Source organism: Phlebotomus argentipes, unplaced genomic scaffold, assembly GCF_947086385.1.
Source record: "Phlebotomus argentipes unplaced genomic scaffold, Phlebotomus argentipes genome assembly contig_15, whole genome shotgun sequence".
In the NCBI taxonomy this organism is placed as follows: domain Eukaryota; kingdom Metazoa; phylum Arthropoda; class Insecta; order Diptera; family Psychodidae; genus Phlebotomus; species Phlebotomus argentipes.
Window position 1 is genome coordinate 83548 of NW_026776181.1, and position 17834 is coordinate 101381.

The following is a 17834-nucleotide window of genomic DNA, read 5'->3' on the forward strand; positions in this document are numbered from 1 at the left end:
GAGCTCTCAATTTGGTTATCGACCTTGCAAGTCTGGGAAACAGTCCCTCAGTGTTGAAATTCGATTGCAGGGGTGTGTGTTCAGGGCCTAGATGGGGATCCTCCACTGTCCGCAGCGCTGCTGACACTCGTCGTCCAGACTCACGGTGATAACCATCGTGGGTCAGTAGCCGTTGTGGCGGTGCTCACGGCGACCGTTGGCCACCAGATGAGGGTCTCTGAACTCCCCGCCGCGATGACTGCTCTTGTGATGATGGTGGTGGTGACGCTTTTTCTCTCCCTTCACGCACACGTCCGACACGACCATCTCAGAGCCATCGCGGAGACCCAGGCTGTCCCTGCCGTAATCCCTGGCGCGGTCCAGATCTCGCGTCACGCGCTCGAGATTGTCCCTGGAGCGACTGAGGTTGTCGCGCGAGCGACTGATGTGCTGCTGATCGAGGGTCTCTTTTCGCCGCAGCGGACTATGATTACCACTCTTGGATGCGGACTCGTGCAGATTTTCCCACGCCTGGCGGTAGTACCTGCAATGATAGGGCACTCTGGGTGAGACCCGAGTCAGGAGCGGTATCACAGAATATCCCAGGTCAGACGGCTGTGCTATAGAAATCGATCCTCACGTCGGCATCATAGATGACTATTTTGCTGAATATTTTTCCACGCAAATTCTTGGTTTACTCTGTACTTTAAGTGAAGATTATTTTTGCAAACTTTTACTCTTATCACAGTAGTTTTTTTTTATGGTAAGAAAAAAATGGAAACTTTACCAATGATATGCATAAACGCCATAAATGCGTCACTTCATAATACTGGATGAATTGGAAGCATATATTGTATAAAGGAAGCATGATCTCTCAGTACTATTGCAATGATGCTTGTGATTTTTGTTTCCATCACCACGTGGCAAAGAGATCTTAGTGGCGGAAAGCTACTCTTCCACAGCTTATGAATGGAAGCAAATTAAGAGAGCAATTGTTATGTAATTTTATGATGCCGACCGGTGAGATTCAGTCTCAGGTCAGAGGGTCAGAATCTGAGCTAAGAATTCAATGATATCGCATATTCTCCAGTAATAGTCTTCGTCTGATCAAAGTTAGTGGGAGAGGCGGAGTCTAGGGAAGAGCGCCCCACCGGGGGAAGGCTTAGTGTGTGTCTGTCCGTCAGATTATGTGGGACTCAATTCACCCATTCCAGAAGGAAAAAGGGTGGAGAGGAGGTCAAAAAACTAACTATTCACAAAGTAATAGTGTGAATTACCTGTTGAGGCCATTTCTCGACTCTGAGCTCGAGGAGTCAAAGGAAGCAACCGTGTTACAGTCTGGCGATGCTCGATGCCTGTAATGCTGAGTGGTCCGATTTCTGTTGCAGAAAAATATGGGGAGAGATACAGGAAAATATGCTCATCAACCGACAATTCATTATTTACAGCACAAAATAGTCCAACACTCACACACAATGAATTACCATCCAATGCGAAGAATCATATATTGCAACAATTAAACTATTTCATATTGAGTGGGAATGAAAATGTAGAGAAAGAAGTCTCTGGTGCGCTGATGATAATAATGAAAATGAATAAACATGAAGACGGTCTCGATCGGTTAAAATCACGATCGTGCTCAGAATTTTCCATATGGATTGCTCTCAATTTCCCGCGATTCTCCTTTCAGGTTCACGATCTGCCTTAATTGATTCATGAATATGTTCATTTATATTAAACATCCGGAAGGCGAAGTTATGAGTTAAATATTTCTGCGCAAAAGAGTCAAAAATACCATAAGAAGGCTTTTAATAATCTTGTCATCTTGAAGTGTCCAAAATGATGAACGGCACTTTTTGGGTGCTCAAATGTGAGGAGGGAAAAAGTGTCAAAACACTGCTGAATAAATTATCTTTAATAAGGAAATTATTAATTTTTGTGTGAAAAAGGCCATGAAATGAGAGACAATCAATCATTGGGAGTAACGAGTGATTTCTCCACCGATCTCGAGACGCCCGTCTTGCGTAATCCACTCACTGGTGATTTGTCGTTAGTTGGGTCAACAAAACCGCTAACTTATCGTGATGATGCGAGCAAGCAACTCTGTGCACTACGGAACAGTAAAAAAGATGCTTACGCTGGAACGGGGGACTCTCTGGAGAGGTGAATCGAGTGAGGAGATCGTGTGCGGGAGAAATGGCACGCTTTTTGTACTTTATCGCAAGCCAACAACACAACTACAGTCACATGGAGGGATTACTGAAGAATCCCGCCCTGGAGGTGTAAATACCACGGCCGAAGGTACTAATATCACGCCTGCCGAGCCTCTGATCCGGAAATGGCAACGCTAACACGGTATACCACCGCGAGGGCATCTCATCACGATGGCGCTTCCGCGTTCGCCCCCAGCCGTGGGTGGACGCCGGCTGACCACTCAGTGGATCGGCGCTGAGGGTGGGATGAACTTCAATTAATTCCAATGTTGCCTCTCATGGCTTGTCTGCGCGTGATGATGAGTGTTCTGTTGGGAGTTCCGTGTCTCTGTGTCGCTGTCTTGTATGCCAATGGTGATCCTCATTATCAGAGTTGGAAGTTTTCCGCGATGCGATTCAATATATCACAGAGTTTACGAAATCATATAAAAATTTCTAAAGCGTATTGATAATTTTTGAATGATAAATTCAAGAACACTTCTGACATTCATTTATTTAATATCACCAATATCACACTATTATTTAATTTCAACCCAATTGCCGTCCTTTATTACCCTTATCTATCACCTTCTTTATCAAACGATTGATAGCGTATTTAAAGTGTGAAAAACCAGCAAATTTTACCCTATATACTACACATAAATACTTAATCACTTATTCGCACTTCCAACTCTGATATCGACCCACTCTTCAGAGATTACAGTACAAAAACAACATGTAAAAGTGCTTCCACAAGCAAATAACTTTTCCACTGGATTTTGGCAAAGGGAAATGACTTGAAGGGGGATTTTCTGGGAAGCTTCTGGAAGGTACACTTGGAAAGAAGAATCATAAAAAAAATGTGCCCTCGCAGTTGACAAACATTAAATAAATGCGCCTTGTATTTGTCTCTCAAAATACTTTTTCTTCATCCTGAGCAAATCACGCACTTTCTTCTGTATCATTTTGTGCGTTGCTCGTCATCGATACGGTTAGATAGACCCATTCTGCGTACTCTACACAAGAACGTTGTTACAAGAAGAGAAAAATAGTAGAGGTGAAAGACAGCCTCACAGCACATCTGCTAATTTTCTGTGACCAATAAAGGAGCCCGCGAAAACGGTTTACCAAGAGTGTTGAGTGTTGTTGCTCAATAAATCAAATATTCCTTCTACAATTGTTTTTTTCTACTCTCAGTGGTTCAGATAATAAATATATTTACAGCTAAATAGTAACAATTCACAAAAAAAAGTGTACAGAATATACAAGTGGTTATTACATGAGGTGGAAGAGAATAAATAAGAGTATACGGTGAATTATTGCTAAGACATCACCCAAATATTTCATGCTTCTTCCCCGGCTACTCTCATCCCATCAATCAAGACACTACGGAATTCATGCACAAGAGAATCATGCAAGAGTGGCAGAAAGTGGTTCTCTGATGGCCCAATGTTACTGGGAGAGAGTCGAGGAGAGTGTAGAGTGTCTCAATTTCTCAGTTTAATGCGATGGACAAAGTTATCGTCTCTAATAAGGTAAGTCTGACGCCACTGAACATACCTCCGAACCAGGATGACGATAGTAGTGATTACGGCGGCCAGGAACACGAATCCTCCGAAGGCGCCCAAGGCTACAATTGCACCCAAGTTCAACTTGGCGCTGTGCGTCTCTCGTTGATCATTCTCCACAGGAAGTGGTACATTTACATTTGGCGATTGATCATTTCTGTGGAGAGAAAAGACGATTAGGCCTTGTTGACTGAACAGTTCAGCGCTTCATGATCAAATGGTGTCACTTAATTGTTACTTAATGACACGCGCTATTTAATTGTAAGTCACACGCCACTTTTTGTGGGAATTTCCATTATATAGAGACATTTTTCACTGGCTCAACGGTTATGGGCAAATTATGTGAATTACCAGGGACAACAATGGCGAAAGAAATTGCATTTATCCATCAGGAAGAATTGAAGTTGAGATTCAAGATATGATTGTAGATCTTGAGACCGGAAAAGCGCAAGCGCTTTTCATTCCTAAATTGGCAATAATCTCAGCAGATTTAAATCTATGATATTCCAGAAAAGTTTTCTGAACTATTTCACTACACATTTCGGAGTTTTTTTAATCGACTTTTGCTTGATGCAATGAACATTCTTAATTGTGTTATAAAACACACTAAAAGGGTGAAAATGCTAGGAAACATCATCAGAAGACCAATTTCTTGGTGATTAAACTCACGTCTTCCGACTTCAGTTTGCGTGTTGTGATTCTGTTGATAATGAGGAGCGGAAGGTGATGAAAATGCAATTTCTTCAATTAACCATTGCGCAAGAGTTTTGACCCGTATACCAAAGAGCTCTTCCTCACGAAAACTCGGACGCACGCGGTCATTGGCCACCCAGAACAGCATGACTTCCCCAGAAGTTGAAAATAAATTTTAATGACTATCCCACATTCATCTTGTGAAATATGGCTAACATAAAAAGCTTCCCAATCGATTAAATTTGATTTAAGTGCTACTTAATGAGTATTAAGCGTGCGGCTGAGACAGGTTTTTGCAGGCAGTATTACGTGATACTGAGGAATTTGAGTAGTTGCACTGACCTGATATTAACACTGCCGGCGATCTGGTTGTCTTGCGGGTGAGCTGCATTTATGATCAGCTGCGGATTCCTCGTGGTGGAGTAATCGAGCGGGACGACTCGTGGAGGAGCTGGTGGAGTGGTTTCAGGAGCCGCGTGACCATTATTTGGACTTATTGGTCTGATGGTGCGCCTGGGAATGCTCTCTTCCCGGACAGTTCCTGGCACGGCAATCTCATTGTCCTCCTCCACTACACGTTCAGTAATGATGGTGACAGATGGAGTGGGTGTCGGCGGAGGCACGGTGCTGGTAAAGCGGGATGAAGGCCTGGACGGACGTCTTGAGCTGGACGGCTGTCGTGTGCGGTAGTTTGTGGTTGGCGGAAGAGTGGTGATTAACACTTCTTCACGCACGCACGAGGGCAGCGGATGACTCCACTGTCCAGTAGCCAGGCACGTGAGTTGAGGAGAACCTTCTAATCTATATCCTCGTGGACAGACAACATCCGCCCTTGAGCCATAGAATGTTCCATTGGGTGTGATGAACTTGGCATTCTGATGTGATGCCGGCAGGACATCGCACTCAATGCGCTCGCATCTCGGCGGCGGTCCATTCCAGCGCTCGTCAATGTCACATGTGAGAGCTGCTCTGCCCACTAACTCAAATCCTTCGGCACACTGGTAGATCACATTGCTGAGATAGCCAACAGTGCCATTGATCAGCTCATACGCTCCATGAGAGATTGATGCGGGCAGTCCGCACTCGATGTACTTGCAAACTGGCGGGAATTCATTGTAAAATCCCGTCTCAAGGCATGTGCGACTTGCCGGGCCTACCAGAAGGTGCCCCTCATCGCAGCCATAGTCCACAGTGGCACCAACTTCGTAGCCTCTCACCGCCAGCATTGTGGAATTGGGAGGCTGTTCTGGTCTGCCACAAGCCTTTGGCTGGTGCTGACAAATGAAATTGAGCGGAGTGTTGCAGTTCGTGTCACTCCAGAGCCATCCTTTGGAGCCATCGTACCTGGCACAGTCCTCATCGCCTCCTGGTAGATTCCAGAAGGACACCGTAACGTCCTCTCCGCCCAGCCACTTCCACGTGTTCCTATCTTTGGCGTCTCTCAAAGCACCCATCCAGTATTGAGAGGACGCATCACTCCTGTGTCGCCTCCAGAGTTCCCAACTGATGAATCCTTGAAGCGCTGGGTTGCTCTCATTGATCAGGGTGCCTCCTCTGGCCCGACAGAAAGCTAGAGCCTCGCGGAAGTTGAGTGGTTGGCGATTGTAGAAAACATAACACTTGCCATTGTAGGAAGCTGACGCTCCTGGAGGCTGATCTCTAAACACAGGACACCTCTCAATGGGCAAAGCCTGATCTGTGTACACGAAAGCTTCACAGATGGACAAAGCACTGGGACTGCCGACTTCCAGGTGGACAGACACGAACGCTCCTGGCATGGGTGGATTGCAGGGCAGAAAGAGCGGCTGACCCTCTTCCAGAGCTCCCGTAAATCTATTACAGATGGGATTGGTGCCTAAGTCAGGTCGATTGTTTCCTACACGGACAACAATTGTGGCTGGTTTGTTGTTACCTACAAAGAATTAAAGGCCATTAAATAAAGTCCATCTCTTGTAGAGGTGCGGAGCGCAACCGCTATCCGAAGAAATTGCATCATGTCATGATGGCAAATTATGCTCTCTTGTGTGTCTGTGGGTTTTTTGTCATCGCACGTAAAGTAACGCAATAAAACGCAGCAAATTTTCCTATCGCTGGGGAAACTCCCCATTTCTGTTGAGACGTAATCTTTATGCCAGGAGAGAGCGCATGAAATAAACGCAAAAATTACCAATTTGCCATGCAATGCAATATTCTTCGCAATTTCACTCTGAAACTCACCCAAATTTACAACAAAGGAGCAAAAGTAAACAATAACAGAGTAGCAATTGCGCAATTTTTTTCGTAGAAAGTCCAAAAAATGTGAGAAATCATTTCTCTAAATGGCTAATTGATCTCCATTGCCGGAAAGTGTGATACAGATCACAACAGTTTAAAGCGTGGCAGTGAAGTAATAACTTCAATTTCAAAATTTAAATATTCATTTTTAGTTGCCCCGTTTTAGATCAGTCTCATAGGATAAGAAATTACTCACTTATAATTTCCACATTTCACCCACGTGTTCATAATAGCAAGTTCTTCCCCTATTTAATTAAGTGAACTTCTTTTGCTCTCAAAATCCCAATAATTTCGTTCAAAATTCCTAACAAGATTGATTTATCTTCTACTACATTCGTGGAGATTAAAAGCGCACATTTTTATTACGATGTTGCTAAATACAGTGTTTGACATTCAATTAGTATCACTTAAATATTTCTAGCGATCAACTGGAATTTCATTTTATGGTATTATAACTAGGAAGAAACAGAATCAAAGTTTAAAAAAAAAAAAGTCCGTCAAATGCTGATTAAATAGCATTGGTTAGAGATGAGAGAAATATTCAATGTGTAACTAATATTATTCAGCTACTGTAACATTCTTTTGAATGCTTGCTAATCAATCAAATCTGAGGCATTAAATCATGAAGTCAGTGCAATCTTGGCATCTCAATTTCCACAAAGTAATGAAAATTGAGCACAAAATGTGAATTTCCTGAGTGTTTTTCTCTCCCATTATTGTGCATTTTTTATTGCAGGCCAATTTTCTATGGAAGTGGAAATAATTATCAGTGAAGAATCGTGGAAAAATTGCAGATCGGCACAAACCACTCCTCCGCAGACACCGAGTAGAGAATATTAAGAGGAATCAATTTGAAATTCCACAGTGGCAATATGTTGAATGTACAAAAATGCTAAGAGAGTGCTCGACAGACATGGGAAAGTTTCGAAAATCACTACTTGGCAGTCAAAGTATCGCAGAGAGACGAAAATGAGTCTTGTAAATTTTCGTATTTTGTCTCTCTAAAATTTTTTTTTTTGCTTTTTCATTATATTCAGGTGAGTGCGTGTCATAATGGAGGTCCAAATTACGATGTATTTTCTAGGCGTCTCTCTTTCACCTCGAAGGCAATTATTTGCGCGACACTCACTATGACTATCGTTTGCCATCGCGCGAGGCACAAAATGATAAACTTTCAGGCCCAGAAATTGAGTGTTTGACGCAAAATATGTTAAATGATCCTTCCCTATCTTGGGACAAGCCGCTTGACGCTTTCACTTTTGGATTGTGTGTGCATAAAGGCACCAATTGAGGTAAAGCTATCTCCAAAGTATCATTCTCTCTGGGTCTCTAACTTTCCCTTTATATCTCTCTTTACTTCTAATTACACTACCATTTTATTTCTGTTTACACATATATTATATGTGTTTTTCTTCATGTGTCTTTATGACTAAAAAAAAATTCTCATTCACTCTTTGAATCTCGGAATTGTCTGCCTTCTTCCCTCCCGGACCGTGGGAAATTTGTCATTGAACGCGAAGATCTCGACATTGGAAAAGACAAACACTACAATTCAGTCCGAATTCTGGCCCAGCGCATTTCCTATACAAGAAGCCTCTTTATCTTCGTCAGATGTGAACAAAATAGAGAATTCCTCGGAAGTATAATTGAATTTCAAGAAGGCAATTTTATATGGCTGGGAAATTGCTTTTCACTTATTTTCCCCACCTTGGCAATAACATAAATTAACGAAAATTCTCTTCCTCAACTCTTCCACGTGCCTCTCTGTTGAGGAGGCACAAATGGCAAGTATGTAAATTGAGCCTCGTAGAAATTGTGCAAGTATACATTCACAGAGCGGAAATGCGTTGCAATTAGCAATTTTCACCTTTTCCATTATGCAAGTGCGCACCTCAATTTGGGGCGGATTCGAAATTGTGGAGGGAAAATCTACCATAAAATGACAATGCCAGGCATTTTAATTGTGCTTTTCACTTTTTGCCACCCGGATTGAGATTGATGACGAGTTTTTTTTTGCCTTTATACGTTGTGCGTCTTCATTATCACTCTATCCCAATCAATAAATGATGGGTTTGAGCTCGTCAAGTTGAAAAGGAAATTTATGATGCTCATAATAACCAATTGCATGCCTCTTTTATTTCTAAGCGTGAAATGATCACCTTAAATCCACAGTCATCGTCAAAAGTGCGTTCTTCAGGATTTTCCCAAGAAGCTTATGAGGTCAACACTGATGTGAAAATTTGATTGACTCATGGAAATGCAGAAAAAAACACATCAATTTATTTGCAATTATTTTGTGGGCGTAAGTACATTATGATTAATGGTTATTTTGTGTTCTTTTATTGCCGCACTTTTTCCCCATCAGCAATCTTTTAGAAGCCCTCAATTAAGCAAATATCTCAGTCAGTCCCACTGAGATCAAAACCCGCCCTAAGTCGAATAATATACTTGATAAGATTTTTATTTGATTTTTATCAGAAATTGCTTAAAAATAGAGATTTTCAAAACTGACAATATGTTAATTTGTTATGTATTACAGTCCTAAATTTTCTGAATTTTGATCTCTATCTTGAAGTGAAAATTGAGATTGGAAATATGTACTCAACTGCCAATGTTTTTTTCTGTGCTCAGAAAACTGTTTATGGATTCGAACAAATAACTGACTTTAACCAGAACGATACTCAAGAATAAGAAGACAGAACCCTGCTGTGAGGGGGGCGCGGCCCCAGTTAATCGCCCCGAGTGCTCACGCCTCGGCACAGGTTTCATGTGACAGTATGGCAAAAAGTACTAGCGAGAGAGAAAGGGAATCCAATTTCTCCGCCTTGAGGCGTCTCTCACATGGACTGGGCATCAATCATGAGATTTACGTGTGATATCGCAAATAGCTGGACAAATACTCACCGCAGCACGATTTCCCAAAGTCCAGACGCACCAGCTGAACCATGTATGGCTCCAGGAGATTCACGTACCACCACGGCTGCCGTTCGGGCTTTGTGAGTGAGCACGTGTCGGCCTGGAAGAAGGCTGATGTGGATCCATCAATGGCCTTCTGCGGGATGCCCGAGCCATCCGTAGAGATCTGCATTGGCGCCTTGCCAGCCGCCACATTCAGCACTGCAAAGAGATGAGGAAGATATTTTGCAAAAATTACATAACTGCGCTCTTTATATCAATTTCAACTTGTCAATCATTTGAGATTGAAGCAGAAAAGATCATATAAGAACATTATTTACGCATAATGTAAACTGTCTCTTTTTATGGTCCAATTCTTCGCGGGCTCCTTAGCCAGAACTGATCAAAAGAGTGGCGGAAGAGAAACATTGTGTACCATACATACGACTCAGACCGTGTCACCGGAGCACAAATAGACTGCATCGAATAGAATTGCATTTTCTTTACAATTGCTAATGATGTGGTTTTTCACTCAGAATATTCTTCGCTATCACATACAATTTCAACCTGTCTCTCTGCTTCTTCAACTGTTTATTCGTGTTTGCAATTTTCTATGCAAATTAGTATAACATTGCAACGGACTAATCAGGTGCAAACAACATATACACATTTTAAATGCCTCTTACATACAAGTCTTATCACAAATTTACTGCCTCTTTTGGCCACTAGAAATTCTCTTCAAGTGCTCTTGCCGGATTTGGCTTTCATTCCTCCACCTGCAATTATGCACACGCTCAAGTGCAACGTGCTGAGACACGCCGAAAAAGAGCGACAAGAAAGGAGAAAGAGAGAATTAAAGACAATTTCCTTTAATACTTCTCAATCAAATCTCTCCAATTTTTATCCATTTGCTTTCATTTGAGCCCCACTCGCCGAATCTCAATTGATCTCTCATTGTGCGCATCGACAGCCTCAAGAGGTTCTTGCCACAGCAGAAGCTGTCTGCTTGGAGTGTGATGGATTGTTGCTCAGGTGAAGGATTGGGACGTCTTAAGCTCAGTTATGGGGAGTAAAAATTACTTTTTATTCTCTCCTCACCGTCTTTCCACTCTGGTGTATATCTTTCTATTTCGTTAGGAAACTTTTCAGACCATGAAGACAGTTATGGCGTTGATGTCTTGTACCCAGGAATTGAAGAAGGCAATTGAACGCAAATATTCTTAACGAGCATTAAAGATATTACCGAATAATTTCATAAAGGAGCCCCTCTTCGCGATAAGTTATACAAATTTATTTTTCTCTGCTCGCTGATTTTTACCACCATCACGGCGTATCTTCAACATGATCATGAATCATAGCTCCAAGATTTTCCATTCCCATCGTGCGCAACAATGATTCTTGACTTTGACGCTCTTCCCATCTTTCTTCCCTTCTCATGTCTCTTTTCCTTATAATCTCTGTTTTGGTTTTGCCACTCTTCATTTGCAGAGTCGCAAATTACAAACAATATTAACATTGTTCTCGCGACTCCACAATGATTTGTCGCTGGCAAAGTAGCTCACTGTGTCAGACTCTGTGTGTGTTATAATTTTCGAGAAAGTACAATGTGCAATTTGAGAATGTATGCATAGAAAACATGCTTCTCTGGAAAACTATGAGCGCAAAATACAATCCATTCTTGACTAAAAATCTTTTCAGACGAGCGCCCAACTTTTGCGCGCGCGCTCGCACGAAGGCTTCCCCATTCATAAATCTTCTTTCACTCTGTTAATTAATTTTTGCTACTCTTTATCCACTTCTTTCACGGCTCCACTCATCAACTTATTTGCCTAAGAGATCTAGCCGCTTTGCTTTATTTTTCCGCAATTAATGCATATTTCTTGTGAATGCTGTCCACGAGAGGGGTTTATGTTCTCAAGGGCTCTGCATTTCTTACTGTAATGCCAAACCTCGACTGACTTATCTCTGTTGCAAGGTTGGGACATTGTAGGAGAAGAATGTACATCACAAATTCTGTATGTGTCATCGCGCCGATCCATCCATTATCACTCAAAAAGACAGCAAAACATGTTGTGGTATTTATTTATTAATTAAATCATTAGTTTGGTATTTTGTATAAAATAATCCTATGTCGAAAAACCAAAACTCTCTTCGCCTTGCTTTTTTAAGTTACTTTCTCACACGGTATTGATAAATTTTTCTCAAATCCACACTCCAAAATGGTTAGTTGCACTTGAGAAAAATATGTAATTTGTAGCGGTTTTCCATCGTGAAGGCGAATGAGAGAAGAATTCCATAAATTTCACAAATTCTTTTACTTTCTACCGACTTGGACAGCCAATTATTTCTCAACATTTTACTTTTCCCCCGCAATTTATCGCCAAAGTGAGGTAATTGTGAGACAGCAAAGAACTCAACACAGAGTCTTGGGAAGAAAAGACAGTAAACATTTTCGTATGGTGGAAAAGTTTAAATATTCCATCTATTGTGGGCGCGAAGTTTTTTTTTAGGAAGATGAGGCTATGGGAACACAATGGACGCGTCTGTATGTGCGCTCCAGAGCAAGAAAGTGCAATCTTATGTTGTCCATCATCGCCAGGGAACTGTGAAGTAAATAGTGGAATTTCTTCACCTACAATTTGACCTCTTTTCCCATCTCGCACCATAAATATTATCGACGAAAAAACGTGACTTTTCGCATGATTCCACAAAATTGCACAATTTGCAATAGTTGAGGTGTTGGACCGACAGTGATTTGGAATTTTGTAGTCACTGCATTTCTGCCATGTGTGGAAGGGCGCGCTCATGGAAAGAAAAAGCGGTGTAAACAGGCATTATGCCACTTCCGCCAAATACTCCGGTGGTGTTTCTACGCAAACAGGGAAAAAGCTCGCGCCGAACATGCAGTTTGCATGACTGGCAGTCAGTGAATTGGCATTTTCTTACATCATGGGACGCGAGGTGGAGAAACTCCAAAAGGAGCCCCAACACTGGGTCTCTCCGGCTTGAGCTCTAGAAGCCCACTTGGACCACTTGAGCCAATGTCCGTTCTCTTTGCGAACGCGCGCGTTTAGCATTCCATCTTTTGCTGAATACCAATTACCGTTACCCACAGGTTGGCGATCCTCATCGTTGAACTACACACACCCAACAATTTTCAATCGAAAACAATTAAATTAATTGCATAGCGCCACGCAATTGGCAATGGTTGAGGAAGAAAGCCATCTCTCATTTGTCAGGAGAGCTTCTGTTCTTGCATGAAAAGAAGCATCACCATCATGAACCCATTAGTGAATAATCTGCCACGAATCATGCAAAAATTAAATGAGATGCAGTCATTCAGTTCACTTGCACAACTTGAATTGGACAACTTACTGGACTTGTTCTTCGACCCAATTTTGCCATTCTGAGATCTAAAAGCTCAACTTGAATGTTGATCAGGAGAACGAGATCATCTTAATCATTTCTCCAATGTTTGGCTGTCTCAACAGTGTGGCAAGAGGAGACGAAAAACAAGCCACCAAGAGAGGAATTTAATCGTTTGTCGATGATCGAGTGCGGAAGTAGGTCGCTGACTGTTTCATAAACAAGCCCACAAGAAGTTGGCGATGGTGAGAGAACATGTATGTATTTCTATAAGAAACATATAAAATTATAGAATATAACGGACTTGACTTGGGTGACGAGAAGACAATCTTCACGAACAGGTTTCTTGATGATGTCAGAGGAATTCTCTCGCACTTCCAAGAGATCATCAACTTGCTAGCAAGTCAGTGAGGAAAAGGGTCAAGGCTACAATCAACTCCCTTCACCCATTAATTCTCATTCTTCATGCCACCGACTGAAGAATTCCTCTGAGAAAATTGTAAGCAAGAGGAAGAGAGATGTTAAGCAAAAATAGGTCACGAATCTAGTCTCTGGTATTTATTGAGGTGAAAACGATTTCGTGATATTTGACGTGTTGCGAACAGAAAGAGAGAGAGAGAGAGAGAAAAGAATCTCCCAGAAAGATAAAAAGCACAACAATTAAAGAAGTGTTTTATGGGGAATTTTTCTCTCTTTCTCTTCAATTCCACACCTTTCTTGACTCTTAACTTTCCTACGGACGCGCAATTGGAAAAAGAGTTACACGGCATATTCTGTTCAATTACCCGAATAAAAGACGTCCCCACTATTTATTGGTATTTTGTAATAATGACATTGATCTTGATCGAATGCCTAGCCGCTGCCTCGATTTCACACTGCACACAATAAAAGACTGACACATTGACTAATGAAGAAGCACTGCACATCGAAGAATTGACCAGGTAATTGCGGGAATGAATTTCTCTTCATTCTTCCTAACACACATCTCATTGAAAGTAAGATTTTCCCAACAATTCGTGATTGTGCATCTTCATCAGATAATCAATTTGGACTCCTACAACTCCAGACCATATTGATCGATTCGTGATCGAGAGACTTTCCCAGAATACATACCGCAGAATGGAATGCCTTCGGGTGCCCAATTTCCATTGTCACAAACACGCCGCGCTGGTCCGAGGAGCTCGAAACCTCGCTCGCACGAATATGAGGCCACAGCACCATTCGACAGACTCTCATCTGAGAATGTGACGTGACTATGAGCTGGAGATCCGGGGAAGCTGCAGGATTGTCCTGAAAAGGCAAGAGACTCACATTAGATCTTCTTCTTATATTCTTATTAATAAATTTCCTGTATTTGTCTTCAATGATTGTCATATTAATTCAATGATTGTAGAATCAAATTTCACGGTATTCGCAATACATTATTATTCTTTCTAATTTCTATAAAGTCTACCTTGAAGTATATTATAATTTATCGAGCATGAGTAACTCTTTCCAACATTCAGATTTAAAATAAATATGTGCCATTCGATCTCAAGGGATTTACAGTGTTTTTCATCAGTTATTTAAAAGAAAACGCCATCTTAATCAGTTTATTTAAATGTGATAAGACTCTCAATGAAGATTAATGCCTCAGCGTGCGCAAATACGACCTCTTTTAAAACATATAGAAGAAAATTTCATACTCATGGTGGGTTTCTGTACTTCCTTCGCGTGTCTTGCGAACAGAACTGTTTCACAAAATTGAGAAACATCAGTTTCTAGCCGACACAGTGGAAATCATTACAAAACATTAATATGCTAATTTTCTATTATATTAAATTAATTCAAATTCAGGGAAACCATTTAATTCGGTGTAACAGAGAGGAAAAAACAGAGTGAAGACATATTTCCATCGTAGAGCAGCATAATTGTGGGGAAGTGAGTAAATATTTTTGAATTTCAGCCCACGACAAAATGTGTGGCATTAATTAGAATGGGCTCTCTTGAAGAGGTAATAAAAAGTAATGCGACTGGCATGAATTTCCTAATTGTGAATGAATATTCCACCTGTTTGCATGATTACATAAGATGCCAATTGAGATGCGAGAATTCTTCAAATTGATGTCAACAGTGTTCTTATCTTTGGAGGACACTCATCATGACTCGATCATCAATCACACGGCATCGCAAAGAACAAAAGGCCATCGGGGGTTTTTATTATTATTCTGTGGTGATCAGGAATATTATGCGCTATGCTAAACACCTTATGTCAAATACGAAATTATTGCGAAATCTATAATTGTTGGCAATTTTCCGAAGCATGCAGCATTAATCAAAAAGCGCCTCTCTTGCAACACTGTTCACATGTTATTCCAATTATTATTTACTTCTTTTTCTCGTCTCAACTTGCGCTCTTTGGTTGACGGCGATTTATGGATTTTCTCACATGTGGAATCACGACAAATATTTCTATAATTCGACTTTATAATTCCAAAACCCTATTCACACTTTGGGAATGTGACCACAGATGTTTGACTCTTTCGATTCCCACGTGTGCAAATCGCAATTTAAAATCATCTTTTTTTCCTCTCTATATTATTACTATATGAAATTCAATTACCATTTGAGGTCTTTCTGTACTTGAGACTTTGTGGAATGGAGGCCCGGCTTAAGGATTATTGTGTGGTATCACGAGAGAAGCAAGAAGTTGCCTCTTGAAAATCTTCTCTCGGCTTTGCCTATTACAACGGAAAATGTAACGGAACAGGAACTGTTATATAAGATGTTTCAAGAGCAACTTTTAGAGAATGATCAACAGTTGAGTGGTATTGATTTCCTTCTTCAGATTGTGGTCTCAGATGCCACCTAAATTGTAATATCCAGCGCGAGATTGGGATGATTTAGCCAACAATGGAACAGAAAATGATGAGATCATCTTCAGGTGAATTTCATTTTCGTCGGAAACTTCTCTTCGCGCTTGGCATACATTCACCCAAGATTGTCACTTGTGTTAATGCATGTGGCATAGAAATTGGAGCCTCTCTCACCATCCGACTCAGTCACAGATAGACTTCCGTGGCTGCCTTTCGCGCCACCACCCAAGAGATTGTGTGTAAAAATGATATGAACATGAATGGCAACTTTCCTGTATATGGAAAATATGGTAAAGAGTGGAACTAATGATTCGTGCTTTCCTCACAAGTCGCAAACTTTTTCCTCTCTGTACCTTTTCTTTCACCCAACAACACTCCATCTGCTATTTACATTTCAATTACATGTTATTATTGGCTAAAATCACAAAATATACAAGTGCACAGTGCGAAACCTAGAGACACAGAAAGAGAAAATGCACGGGAGATTCACTCGTCAGACTGTTTCAATTGATCCACAATCAATTCTTTCTCTCTCTCCCACAAGCATACCCAAAGACTTCATCATTTCCCCTCATCTCGGAAGAAATTTACACTAGTTTTCAGATGAATTTCACTTGATGAGCAACGTTGATTGAATTTTTCCTTACCATTTAATTGTTTCTAGGCTGAAGAGATATGATTTTTTTCTTTACCGACTGAGATAAAAACACTTTTCCCAAGGAATGCACTTTCTTTCATAGTTTTCTTATGCTTTCTGTATATCAATTTCCTGACAATGGTAATTTTTTTTACCAATCAAAGAAATCTTATTATGACGTGTGCATCAAAACAAAAAAAATCGCATCTGACCCTTGAAATAATTCTGTGACTTCTTATTCAAATGTGTAGAACATTTATGTCACTTTTGAGGCTGTTTTCACAAAATGTTGACCACTTGGTCAAGTCCTCGAAGTCATGATTTCCAACCAGCAGCAAACTGATAGTTTTTTTTCCAATAATCTCTCATTTTTCACCAGATTATGTCAAATCAAAGACCCAAATGGCTTCTAAAAAAGAATCAAACCTATAAATTTATGATAATCTCGAAATTCTTAAATGATTCATTCCAAAATCACCCATTTTTCCTCCATGGAAGAGCTCAATTTTTCGTGAACATCTTTCACCATCTAGTCTAGTGCAATGCATTGAACCACCGCATGAATTGGTGTAATACACACCAAAGTTTAAATAGCGTGTGTTACAGTTAAGTTATTTTTTAACATTAGTTTTGTGCTCTCCTTTACATTGGTTATTTTCCCGCTTCTCTTCATGAGCACAATCTGGTTTACTATATGTATGCTCTTCCATCTCAGCCACTCTGCTATTATTATTTATGTTTCATCTTGTATGGCAATATCGTGAAATGGTAACTTGTACTTGATAGACACATTCTATGGCTAATTTTGAAGTGTGTGTATCTCTCAACGTCTTCTGTGGATTACTGTAAAATCTGCGTCCAGTGCCTGAGTCGCTCTGTCTTTAAATAAATATTTAGAGAAATTCCTTCCTATTGGCCGCACAGGCACAGTTAAGTGTGTGACAAAAATTGGTGGAAATGCAAATTTCTCAGACAACTATAGCGGTTCTCTGGGGTATCAAATCGCACTGACCAGCCCATCGCTGAGGTCTGGTGTGCTCAATTGATTGCACAGGCACTGAGGATGAGTAAATAAAATTGTGTCATGCTTTTTGGCTCGTGTTTCGCTCTACCTTCTTGTTCTTTTTCGACGAGCCAAGCGCACCGCAAATGCCCAACATTCACCCATTGTGACTGGCGAACGAGAGAGCGATTCTCTCTGGCATGGAAAGGCAGGAGAAGTCAAATCACACACCTGTTCCCTCCTTCAGAAATGCGAGGGAACATTAACTCACCGTTGGACAAGTTTGGTAGTCCGAGAAGGGCCAGAGTCGAATATATGAAGAGGAATTTCAGACTCCTTCCGTTTGTGCCCATTGTCAGCTTCGGGGTGTCA

The 17834-nt window shown here is 41.1% G+C and overlaps 1 protein-coding gene across 1 annotated transcript; it reads right to left on the reverse strand.

Moving 5' to 3' along the window:
- Window positions 1-83: 83 nt before the first annotated feature.
- On the reverse strand, window positions 84-17815 carry LOC132263404 (uncharacterized). The gene is made up of 7 exons (XM_059763149.1): window positions 17734-17815; window positions 14081-14257; window positions 9611-9823; window positions 4775-6344; window positions 3732-3896; window positions 1257-1358; window positions 84-523 (listed from the first exon to the last, which is right to left on the reverse strand). Exons 1-7 carry the CDS (start codon window positions 17813-17815, stop codon window positions 163-165), a joined length of 2670 nt encoding a protein of 889 aa, XP_059619132.1. The 3' UTR covers window positions 84-162.
- Window positions 17816-17834: the final 19 nt, after the last annotated feature.

Bases quoted from the DNA above. Each gene is read 5' to 3' on its own strand.
- LOC132263404 (XM_059763149.1), bottom strand. From the start codon at position 17,815: ATGGGCACAAACGGAAGGAGTCTGAAATTCCTCTTCATATATTCGACT. The intron at 6,345-9,610 runs GTGAGTATTTGT...AATTCTTTGTAG, and splicing joins CTTTGGGAAATCGTGCTGCG to GTAACAACAAACCAGCCACA. The intron at 524-1,256 runs GTAATTCACACT...CTATCATTGCAG, and splicing joins TCGAGAAATGGCCTCAACAG to GTACTACCGCCAGGCGTGGG.